At 41.6% G+C, this 12064-nt stretch overlaps 1 protein-coding gene across 2 annotated transcripts in view; it reads right to left on the reverse strand.

Moving 5' to 3' along the window:
• The window catches only part of LOC126179348 (poly(ADP-ribose) glycohydrolase-like), a 152992-nt gene extending 141431 nt beyond the window's left edge, over positions 1-11561 (reverse strand). Inside the window, exons 1-2 of one of the 2 annotated variants that reach the window (XM_049924602.1) lie at positions 11414-11561; positions 11175-11307 (exon numbers count right to left, since the gene is read on the reverse strand). In XM_049924602.1, the coding sequence (XP_049780559.1) occupies positions 11175-11259 (85 nt within the window). In that variant the 5' untranslated portion in view covers positions 11260-11307; positions 11414-11561. The other variant, XM_049924601.1, reaches the window with a different exon arrangement.
• Between the last annotated feature and the right edge of the window lie 503 nt (positions 11562-12064).

Genomic DNA, 12064 nt, shown 5'->3' on the forward strand with positions numbered 1-12064 from the left:
CTAGATCAAACGGGCAGGGCCTGCACATTAGTGGGAAACGATGGGCTTCCAATCAGTAGGCCTGATCTGTTCGATATACCTGCAGCAATCACCAGCGGTTTTGGCCCAACATGGAAGTCCATTCATGTGAGTAGCTATTCATGAGTCACAGACACGATGTTGATGAAATGAGATCATGGTGATCAATCCATGCAACAGATAACTTGCACGAATACTCTGATCACTGCACCACAGACAGGCACATAGAAAAGACAATCACACTCCCACAACTAAATTTTTTACCATAGCCTTTCTCAGAAAATGAGAGCAAACACACTTTCACACAACTCATGCACACATGACTGCTGTCTCCGGCCGCTGAGTCAACAGTTTCTGAGAATCAGATCAAAACAAACCACTCCTCACATCTCCCTGCATCTTGTCGGCAGCTGCTAGGCTAGCAACAAGAAGTGGTGGCAGCACTGACTACAAACTGAGGGGAATGGTAGGAAGGGGAGAAGCAGTAAGAATGAGGGAGTAGGGAAGCAGTGCACATACTTAGCTGAGTCCAGGCAGTGACGATGCATGACATCTCAGTAAACAAGCCATTTCATCTATTGAAACAAAAATGACATGTTTCCAGTGTCTTTTTCAAATTTCCCTGGCTTTCCTGACATTTTTTAAGTTCCCTGATTTCAAGAACTTATGGCAACCCTGTCTACATTAATACCAAAAGAAAAGGATTTTCTACTTCAAAGTTAACAATTCTTTCTTTTCTTCAGAAATGCTTTCCTTGCTTTTATCGGTCTGCATTTTATATCCTATCTACTTCAGCCTTCACAAGTTCCTTTATTGCTCAAATAGCAAAACTTGTCTACTACTTTTAAAGTCTCATTTTCTAATCTAATTCCCCCAGCACAGCCTGTACCATTGTTTTACTTTTGATGATTATCATCTTATAACATCTTTTCAAGACACTACCAATTTTGTTCACATGCTCTTAAAAGTCTTTTGCCACCTCTCATAGTTTTTATTGTTTCTTCTTATTCAACTTTAACCTCACTCCAACAATTTCTCCTTTGTTTCCTCTACTGCCTGCTTAAAGTAGAGATTGAATAACACGGGGCATAGACAGCAAGTCTGCCTCACTTCCTTTCAACAAATGCCTGCAGTCTGGTTTCTGTACAAGTTGTACATGAAGTTTCGCTCCCTGTATTTTACAGTTGCTACCTTCAGAATTTCAAAGAATCTGAAATTAATTTATGGAGCAGGAATATTGGCAAGCAGACATTATTTCAATTGTTTAAAAAAATCTTTCACCTTCTGCCAGTGCCTTTAATTCACATGGTGGATGATCCAATACAAGATAAAAGTTTCACCTATCACTGTGTTTGAAGAACTTATAAGTTACAAGCGGGTCATTCCACATCAACTCAGATTCAGTTCAAAACTTGTTCTTGTATACATATGTATGTGTTATGTCAATGTGTAAAATTTTGGGTAAATTGTTATAGTGGTTCCAGAACTAGGGCCACCTTAGTAGACCCATACCAAGTCACAATGTGCACGGTCTGAAGAATTCGGCTAACTTTGTCATAACTTTGTGCATCTTCAGTGATATCTACCACTCTCAATTTTTGTATCCTAGTACAACTTTTGTTGCTGAATGCAGCTAAAGAATTCAAATTCCTTAGAAATGACTATCCATTATGCTGCTTGGTCTGAAAGTGCCTTGTAAAATTTATCACAAAAGATTCAAGCCCTACTTTAACCATCCTTTGCTATAAGGGGAAGACAGCTGGAACTTTGACTTTTGGGCTGCTAGCCAACAACTAGGTTCTCACTATACTACACCAGTATTAGCATTTATGAGTAAATAGTTCTGATTTTACTGACCCATGTCTCGAGAGTCAAATTGAAAATTTCTAGCACTTTTCACAATCAGTTTTCTATATTGCTATCAACTCTGAACTTCTGGGCTATTAGCCAACAACTAGGTGCTCACTATTCTACACCAGTATTAGCACTTATGAGTAAATAGTTCTGATTTTATTGACCCTTGTCTCAAGTGTTAAACTGAAAATTTCTAGCACTTTTCACAATCAGTTTTCTATATTGCTACAAATGACTTGAAAAAGTAGAATGGTAATCTTCCATATAAGGCATTTAAAACAGATTTAAAGAATCCTAAGCTGTTATGCTTACTGCATGTATTACTGTGTTGGCAGACGTTATGCCGGAAAATGTCAAGGCACTTGTGATGTGATTTTTCAGACAATTATTTGCAGCATGATACTTTTGTTCACCTGATGTGCAGATACAACTGTTTCATATACAGGGTGTTACAAAAAGGTACGGCCAAACTTTCAGGAAACATTCCTCACACACAAATAAAGAAAAGATGTTATGTGGACATGTGCCCGGAAACGCTTAATTTCCATGTTAGAGCTCATTTTAGTTTCGTCAGTATGTACTGTACTTCCTCGATTCACCGCCAGTTGGCCCAATTGAAGGAAGGTAATGTTGACTTCGGTGCTTGTGTTGACATGCGACTCATTGCTCTACAGTACTAGCATCAAGCACATCAGTATGTAGCATCATAGGTTAGTGTTCATCACGAACGTGGTTTTGCACTCAGTGCAATGTTTACAAATGCGGAGTTGGCAGATGCCCATTTGATGTATGGATTAGCACGGGGCAATAGCCATGGCGCGGTATGTTTGTATTGAGACAGATTTCCAGAACGAAGGTGTCCTGACAGGAAGACGTTCGAGACAATTGATCGGTGTCTTAGGGAGCACGGAACATTCCAGCCTATGACTAGCGACTGGGGAAGACCTAGAACGACGAGGACACCTGCAATTATCAGCGGCTGATTGGCCTCCACGGGTACACTTCTGGAAATGGTTCATCCAACAATGTGTCAATCCTCATTATGAGGCTTCATTCCAACGTGATCAAATTGTAAATTTTCACAATCAACATGTGTGGGCTGACGAGAATCCACACGCAATTGTGCAATCACGTCATCAACACAGATTTTCTGTGAACATTTGGGCAGGCATTGTTGGTGATGTGTTGATTGGGCCCCTTGTTCTTCCACCTACGCTCAATGGAGCACGTTATCATGATTTCATACGGGATACTCTACCTGTGCTGCTAGAACATGTGCCTTTACAAGTACGACACAACATGTGGTTCATGCACGATGGAGCTCCTGCACATTTAAATCAAAGTATTCGTACGCATCTCAACAACAGATTTGGTGACTGATGGATTGGTAGAGGTGGACCAATTCCATGGCTTCCACGCTCTCCTGACCTCAACCCTCTTGACTTTCATTTATGGGGGCATTTGAAAGGTCTGGTCTAAGCAACCCTGGTACCAAATGTAGAGACTCTTCGTGCTCGTATTGTGGACGGCCTTGATACAATACGCCATTCTCCAGGGCTGCATCAGCGCATAAGGGATTCCATGCAACAGGGGGTGGATGCATGTATCCTCACTAACAGAGGACATTTTGAACATTTCCTGTAACAAAGTGTTTGAAGTCACGCTGGTACGTTCTGTTGCTGTGTGTTTCCATTCCATGATTAATGTGATTTGAAGAGAAGTAATAAAATGAGCTCTAACATGGAAAGTAAGCATTTCCGGACACATGACCACATAACATATATTCTTTCTTTGTGTGTGAGGAATGTTTCCTGAAAGTTTGGCCGTACCTTTTTGTAACACCCTGTATGGGTTCCAGAAACTTCTGGAAATTAGATATGCAGGTATGACTATTTTGTAACAGGGCATGGGTTCTGGAAATTTCTGGATATTTGATATGCAGATATGACTGTTTTATAAAACAAGGCATGGATTCCAGAAAGTTATATTCAGGTACAACAGTTTTATAACAAGGCACTAGAAACTTCCAGAATTTTCTGTAATATTCTCCAGTATTCTCATTTTATACATTCACACTATATAAGATGTAATTTGATTTGGGTATCATTCAAGTTTGTATGCAAAAATCGCAGCTTGGTTGATTCCTTCAATCCACTGCCGAATCATTAACGAAGTTACAACTTGTTATGGCTACAAACAATGGAACAACAAATCAACAAGGCTGTGAGTCAGTTAACTAAGTTCACCAAGGACAAATGCCTTCTGAAGTCAATTAGCAACCTATCTAAGGAGGATTGGAATTTGCTGATTCAATGAGTTGGATTTCATGCCAAAATATGTTTACATCATGAAACAGTACTGTTGACCAGGTTTCAATATCTGCAGAAACTATGCTGCAATCCATTACAAAAGAAGACTCATGTGTTCAACAAAGGTCTGCGTCCTATTGATGTTGCACCAGCCGAGTTTCTGAAACAACTTACAACAGTTGACGTTAAGCCTTGACAGAAGCTTTACCCTGCTTGTAGAGTTGACATCAATGCAAAACAGGCCAAGCCATTGCCATCATCAGAGTCTGATGAAGATGATATTAAAGATGCTCCAGACAGCTTGAGCTCTAGCTTGATAGCAACTGGTGTGTCACCACTGAAAAATTTCAGCACGTTTCAAACTGGGATTCTAGTGAATATGCAAAATGAGAAATAAGGCAAATTCAAATGGTTGTGGCTACCAAAATTTCTAAAATTGGCGGGCTTCAAGCAGATGATGTCATAGAACCGCCACCAGATCAAAAATGCCACGATTGCTCTTTGTACAAAGTGCTCATCAATGAATTGAAAGCAAAGCTGGCAGTGTCCTCAGCTTCTGAGAAAATTCGGATTTTAACTTTGGCCACTAGCAGTTGGAGCATTAAAAAAATGATGGAAGAATTCAACATGTCTGAGCAAACAGTGAAAACTGCCAGAAAGCTGAAGGGCTAGCAGGGGGCGAAAGACATTCCGGAGGGCTGAACGGAAGGCCTCTCCAGTTTGTCTGACGAACCAGTTTCAGGCTCTGTCTCAGGCTGATACTGATCTTCGGCCTGACATGGCTGCTTGTCCTGTTCCAGAGGTTGCCCCTCAGTCTGCAAGATCCGGGCGGTCGCAGAGGGTGGGCTTACTGGTAGTTGGGAGCTCCAACGTCAGGCGCGTAATGGGGCCCCTTAGGGATATGGCAGCAAGACAGGGGAAGAAAACCAATGTGCACTCCGTGTGCATACCGGGGGGAGTCATTCCAGATGTGGAAAGGGTCCTTCCGGATGCCATGAAGGGTACAGGGTGCACCCATCTGCAGGTGGTCGCTCATGTCGGCACCAATGATGTGTGTCGCTATGGATCGGAGGAAATCCTCTCTGGCTTCCGGCGGCTATCTGATTTGGTGAAGACTGCCAGTCTCGCTAGCGGGATGAAAGCAGAGCTCACCATCTGCAGCATCGTCGACAGGACTGACTGTGGACCTTTGGTACAGAGCCGAGTGGAGGGTCTGAATCAGAGGCTGAGACGGTTCTGCGACCGTGTGGGCTGCAGGTTCCTCGACTTGCGCCATAGGGTGGTGGGGTTTCGGGTTCCGCTGGATAGGTCAGGAGTCCACTACACGCAACAAGCGGCTACACGGGTAGCAGGGGTTGTGTGGCGTGGGCTGGGCGGTTTTTTAGGTTAGATGGCCTTGGGCAAGTACAGAAAGGGCAACAGACTCAACGGGTGCGGGGCAAAGTCAGGACATGCGGGGACCAAACAGCAATTGGTATTGTAATTGTAAACTGTCGAAGCTGCGTTGGTAAAGTACCGGAACTTCAAGCGCTGATAGAAAGCACCGAAACTGAAATCGTTATAGGTATAGAAAGCTGGCTGAAGCCAGAGATAAATTCTGCCGAAATTTTTACAAAGGTACAGACGGTGTTTAGAGAGGATAGATTGCATGCAATCGGTGGTGGAGTGTTCGTCGCTGTTAGTAGTAGTTTATCCTGTAGTGAAGTAGAAGTGGATAGTTCCTGCGAATTATTATGGGTGGAGGTTACACTCAACAACCGAGCTAGGTTAATAATTGGCTCCTTTTACCGACCTCCCGACTCAGCAGCATTAGTGGCAGAACAACTTAGAGAAAATTTGGAATACATTTCACATACATTTTCTCAGCATGTTATAGACTTAGGTGGAGATTCCACTTTACCAGATATAGACTGGGACACTCAGATGTTTAGGACGGGTGGTAGGGACAGGGCATCGAGTGACATTATACTGAGTGCAATATCCGAAAATTACCTCGAGCAATTAAACAGAGAACCGACTCGTGGAGATAACATCTTGGACCTACTGATAACAAACAGACCCGAACTTTTCGACTCTGTAAGCGCAGAACAGGGAATCAGTGATCATAAGGCCATTGCAGCATCCCTGAATATGCAAGTAAATAGGAATATAAAAAAAATGGAGGAAGGTTTATCTGTTTAGCAAGAGTAATAGAAGGCAGATTTCAGACTACCTAACAGATCAAAACGAAAATTTCTGTTCCGACACTGACAATGTTGAGTGTTTATGGAAAAAGTTCAGGGCAATCGTAAAATGCGTTTTAGACAGGTACGTGCCGAGTAAAACTGTGAGGGACGGGAAAAACCCACCGTGGTACAACAACAAAGTTAGCAAACTACTGCGAAAGCAAAGAGAGCTTCACTCAAAGTTTAAACACAGCCAAAACCTCTCAGACAAACAGAAGCTAAACGATGTCAAAGTTAGTGTAAGGAGGGCTATGCATGAAGCGTTCAGTGAATTCGAAAGTAAAATTCTATGAACCGACTTGACAGAAAATCCTAGGAAGTTCTGGTCTTACGTTAAATCAGTAAGTGGATCGAAACAGCATATCCAGACACTCCGGGATGATGAAGGCATTGAAACAGAGGACGACATGCGTAAAGCTGAAATACTAAACACCTTATTCCAAAGCTGTTTCACAGAGGAAGACCGCACTGCAGTTCCTTCTCTAAATCCTCGCACAAACAAAAAAATAGCTGACATCGAAATAAGTGTCCAAGAAATAGAAAAGCAACTGGAATCACTCAACAGAGGAAAGTCCACTGGACCTGACGGGATACCAATTCGATTCTACACAGAGTATGCGAAAGAACTTGTCCCCCTTCTAACAGCCGTGTACCGCAAGTTTCTAGAGGAACAGAAGGTTCCAAATGATTGGAAAAGAGCACAGGTAGTCCCAGTCTTCAAGAAGGGTCGTCGAGCAGATGCGCAAAACTATAGACCTATATCTCTGACGTCAATCTGTTGTAGAATTTTAGAACATGTTTTTTGCTCAAATATCATGTCGTTTTTGGAAACCCAGAATCTACTATGTAGGAATCAACATGGATTCCGGAAACAGCGATCGTGTGAGACCCAACTCGCTTTATTTGTTCATGAGACCCAGAAAATATTAGATACAGGCTCCCAGGTAGATGCTATTTTCCTTGACTTCCGGAAGGCGTTCGATACAGTTCCGCACTGTCGCCTGATAAACAAAGTAAGAGCCTACGGAATATCAGACCAGCTGTGTGGCTGGATTGAAGAGTTTTTAGCAAACAGAACACAGCATGTTGTTATCAATGGAGAGACGTCTACAGACGTTAAAGTAACCTCTGGTGTGCCACAGGGGAGTGTTATGGGACCATTGCTTTTCACAATATATATAAATGACCTAGTAGATAGTGTCAGAAGTTCCATGCGGCTCTTTGCGGATGATGCTGTAATATACAGAGAAGTTGCAGCATTAGAAAATTGTAGCGAAATGCAGGAAGATATGCAGCGGATAGGCACTTGGTGCAGGGAGTGGCAACTGACCCTTGTGAATACATAGAAAGAAGGATCCTTTATTGTATGATTATATGATAGCGGAACAAACACTGGTAGCAGTTACTTCTGTAAAATATCTGGGAGTATGCGTGCGGAACGATTTGAAGTGGAATGATCATATAAAATTAATTGTTGGTAAGGCGGGTACCAGGTTGAGATTCATTGGAAGAGTCCTTAGAAAATATAGTCCATCAACAAAGGAGGTGGCTTACAAAACACTCGTTCGACCTATACTTGAGTACTGCGCATCAGTGTGGGATCCGTACCAGATCGGGTTGACGGAGGAGATAGAGAAGATCCAAAGAAGAGCGGCGCGTTTCGTCACAGGGTTATTTGGTAACCGTGATAGCGTTACGGAGATGTTTAACAAACTCAAGTGGCAGACTCTGCAAGAGAGGCGCTCTGCATCGCGGTGTAGCTTGCTCGCCAGGTTTCGAGAGGGTGCGTTTCTGGATGAGGTATCGAATATATTGCTTCCCCCTAGTTATACCTCCCGAGGAGATCACAAATGTAAAATTAGAGAGATTAGAGCGCGCACGGAGGCTTTCAGACAGTCGTTCTTCCCGTGAACCATACGCGACTGGAACAGGAAAGGGCGGTAATGACAGTGGCACGTAGAGTGCCCTCCGCCACACACCGTTGGGTGGCTTGCGAAGTATAAATGTAGATGTAGAAGAGAAAGGCGTATTAGCAAAACCAGATCCAAATTGAGAAAAGGCTTGGCAAGAAGATATTAAGGAAAGTGTACCAAAATTCTATGACAGTGATGAAGTCAGCTGAATCTGCCCTGGAAAAGACTTTGTAGCCATAAGGCCACCAGCTGGCCCAAAAGTTCGTATGCAAAACATCTGATGCTTTGTAACTTGAAAGAAGTCTATCAATATTGAAGACAAAATTTACCAAAAGCTGGCTTTTCTAAATATTATGAACTCCAGCAAAAATTGTGCATCACAGCAGGAACACATTCAGTTTGTGTTTGACAGCTCATCAAAATGTCAAGTTGATGCTAGCAGCGACTCCAGTTAAGAATGATTACAAGAGTTTGTTAGCCAAAACAGTTTGCAATATGGATTCAAAAGATTGCATGCTCCAACGATGTGACCAATGCCCTGGATTAGAAGTCTTGGAAATATTTGTAAAAGTTGCATTTGAAGGGAATGACTTTGATGAAGCAATGGAATACAAGGAATGGATACACACTGACGAAGATACCCTGGAGACAAAGCAGTCAACGACTGACGAGTTTATTCAAAACATTGTGGCCAAAATTGTGAACCCCTCATCTCATCAGTACGTAGCAAAGTATCAAAGCAACTACCTAAAAGAAACCAAAGAAAGTCTAGAATGTGGAAAGCTGGTTTTTTTGATGGGTTTTGCAGAAAATTATTCATTTATTGCGCAGGTCGCTGTACAAGGCATGCACTGGGAAAATAGTCAGGCCACATTACATCCCTTTGTTATTTATTACAAGGCTTTGACTGGAAAGATCGAGTCTCTTAGTTTTTGCATCATCAGTTATTGCTTGCAACATGATACAGTCACAGTCATATTTTCTGCTCCAACCTGATAGATCACCTGTGAACCCACTTTCCAGTGCTGAAGCACATCAGCTATTTCAGCAATGGAAAAATTTCAAGAATTTCGTAATCCATGTCAGCACTGCAATGACTTTAGTATCAGTGCAGAATGGAACTTCTTTGCCACAAGCCATGGACAGTCTCCATGTGATGCTATTGGGGGCACAACAAAGCGATTAGCAGCAAGAGCAAGTCTCCAATGGCCAACTTCAGATCAAATTCTAGCACCAAGTGATCTATTCAGATTTTGTGATGAGCAAGTTCATGGAATCAAATTCCTTTTTATTAGAAAGGAAGAAATTGATGTTGCAAGACCTTTGGAAGAAATAAGACTTGAAAAAGTTTGCACGGTTGCAGGGACCAGAGAAAAATCACTGCTTCAGACTAATCAATAAAAAACGGTTACAAATTAGCAGGGTTTCCAATGACACAGTGTTGATCAATCAGCATACTTCTCGAGTGTTCCAATTGCCAGCATCTAGTCTGGACAATACATGGCCTGCATTTACGAGAACAATTGGTGGGTTGGAAACATCTGTGACACATCATTGGAAGAACGAGATGCCTTATTCAGTTTCATGCATCCACATGGTCCAACTAATTCATTCCATTGGCCCCTAAGGAAGAACACCTGCTGGATCCCAGAACAACAGATAATAGGCATTTTGCCAGCTCCAAGTGCCAATTCCATGGGTCAGAGATACAATTACCCGTCATAGGTGCTGAAGAGCATTGAAGAGGATTTTAGAGACATGAAAATGGTTTCATGAACTCTGGCAACAAATTTATGACACTTGGTTCATTTTATGAACTTATTGCTTTTTTATGTTCACAACAATGTTGTTTATCTGCTCATTTTTGTATGCCATTCATTAAAGCTATTCTGTCAAGCACGCAGTATGCATAAAAGCAAAGATATCTTTGGAGATAGTTTAAAAACCTTATATGGAAAATTACCGTTCTACTTTTTAATGTTCCTTGTAGCAAAAAATGAGGTCTCTCCAATGGTGTCAGTTAAGTAAAAAATCAGATATGGTACCCATATTAAAAACGGGTCATGAAAAATGCTGCAAACATTCAATTTTCAATTTGACACTTGAGACTAGGGTCAATAAAATCATAACTATTTAAAGTGTGACTTAAATCTTTTGCGATAAATTTTGGCACTTTCAGACCAATTAGTGTAAGGGATAGTAATTTCCTAGCAACTAAAAGTTATACTAGTGTAGGACTACAAAAATTCAAGGTGACAGATGTCACAACAGACGCACAAAGCTATATGAAAGTTGGCCAAATTTTTTACCCCGTGCACTTTATGATTTGGTATGGGTCCACTCAAATGGCCCTTGATCTGGAACCGCTGAAAGAACTGAGCCAAAATTTTGTACAGTGACCTAACACATACATACGTACACACATATAAATTTTTAACAGAATCAGTGGGGACCCCTAGGAGACTGTGTGGAATGTCCCTTGCAACTGATGCACTGAACTTCCACGTTATTTCTTTGATTAAGACTGCACGCACCCATTCACTTCTGACACTACAACGAATGCTGCACGTGTTTTTCACATGTGAGTTTCAAACTTTCTTCAAGAGATAATATCAAGATTACTTATAAGGTTGAATGAGGATAGGGGAGACCTCGAAACAGGTCAGCAAGAACCATTCTTAGAGCAGTATTACATCTTAAATGAACAGGAATCAAGAAAACATGTATTAGACCCGTACACATGATGTAATCCCCCTACATCACAAATAATTAAACTTGATTAAATAAATATCTTACCCAATTTATAACAGGAGGAACATAAACACCACACGTAAAATTATAGTCAAATTATATACCTGACATTTCGTCGTCCTCGGAATACCCTCTTTTTCTCTTAACTGGCGTCTGGTTGTTTGAAAGTGACTCACGATGAAAACTCATCCCAGGTAAATCCTTTACCCTGTATTATCAAGTTTCCGATAACACCATCTGTTGAAAACACGTCTCACGTAAGATAAACGAAATTCAAAGTTGCACAACAACATGCCACTACTTCGCAAGTAACAACACAGTGTCGAATAATAAGCAAACTCACAACAAAAACATATCAACTAGCAATAGCTTTATGGTCGATACGGTAATATCTTTGGACAGTTTCGACTCAATAACCCAGGCCTCCACTGCATCACAACACAATCGCCCCATTTACATGGGGCACTCAAAACCAGATATCGTGAACCGATTTCCCAATACCCCTTCTGGGTGGTCCAGTAAACCCCTCTGTTGTAACTGTGTGAACAATATATATTGTGTGTGAAACGGCGGCTAAGTGCATCATGTGGAATTTAATAGACCTCTCTGGTGCTATTGTAAGCTCAGAGTTTTACGCATGTAATGAATGTTCCTTGGTTGTTGTGCTCTATGTATTTTACCCGGGAGCGCAAATATAGTTACTGGCACTAAATGTGTTTTACTCACTATTACTTATTCACCTGTGTCGACTCCAATAAGCTATGGGACCAGCGATGCATTTGAAATAAGTATATAAATAATATAATAGTCAGAAGGTATTGGAAAAGTTCCAAGTGGCGCACTCGCGTGAAATACGAGTTATCCTTACAAGACGAACGCAACTCTTTTGTATTATTCTCCGGTATTATTCTTTTCGTCAAGAAAGATCAGAGTTACCGTTAAAATGAGCGCAATACAAATTCCGCAGATTGAAAGACTTATGGTTCGCGAAAAC

The sequence above is a fragment of the Schistocerca cancellata genome, chromosome 1 (genome assembly GCF_023864275.1).
Source record: "Schistocerca cancellata isolate TAMUIC-IGC-003103 chromosome 1, iqSchCanc2.1, whole genome shotgun sequence".
Lineage (NCBI taxonomy): Eukaryota > Metazoa > Arthropoda > Insecta > Orthoptera > Acrididae > Schistocerca > Schistocerca cancellata.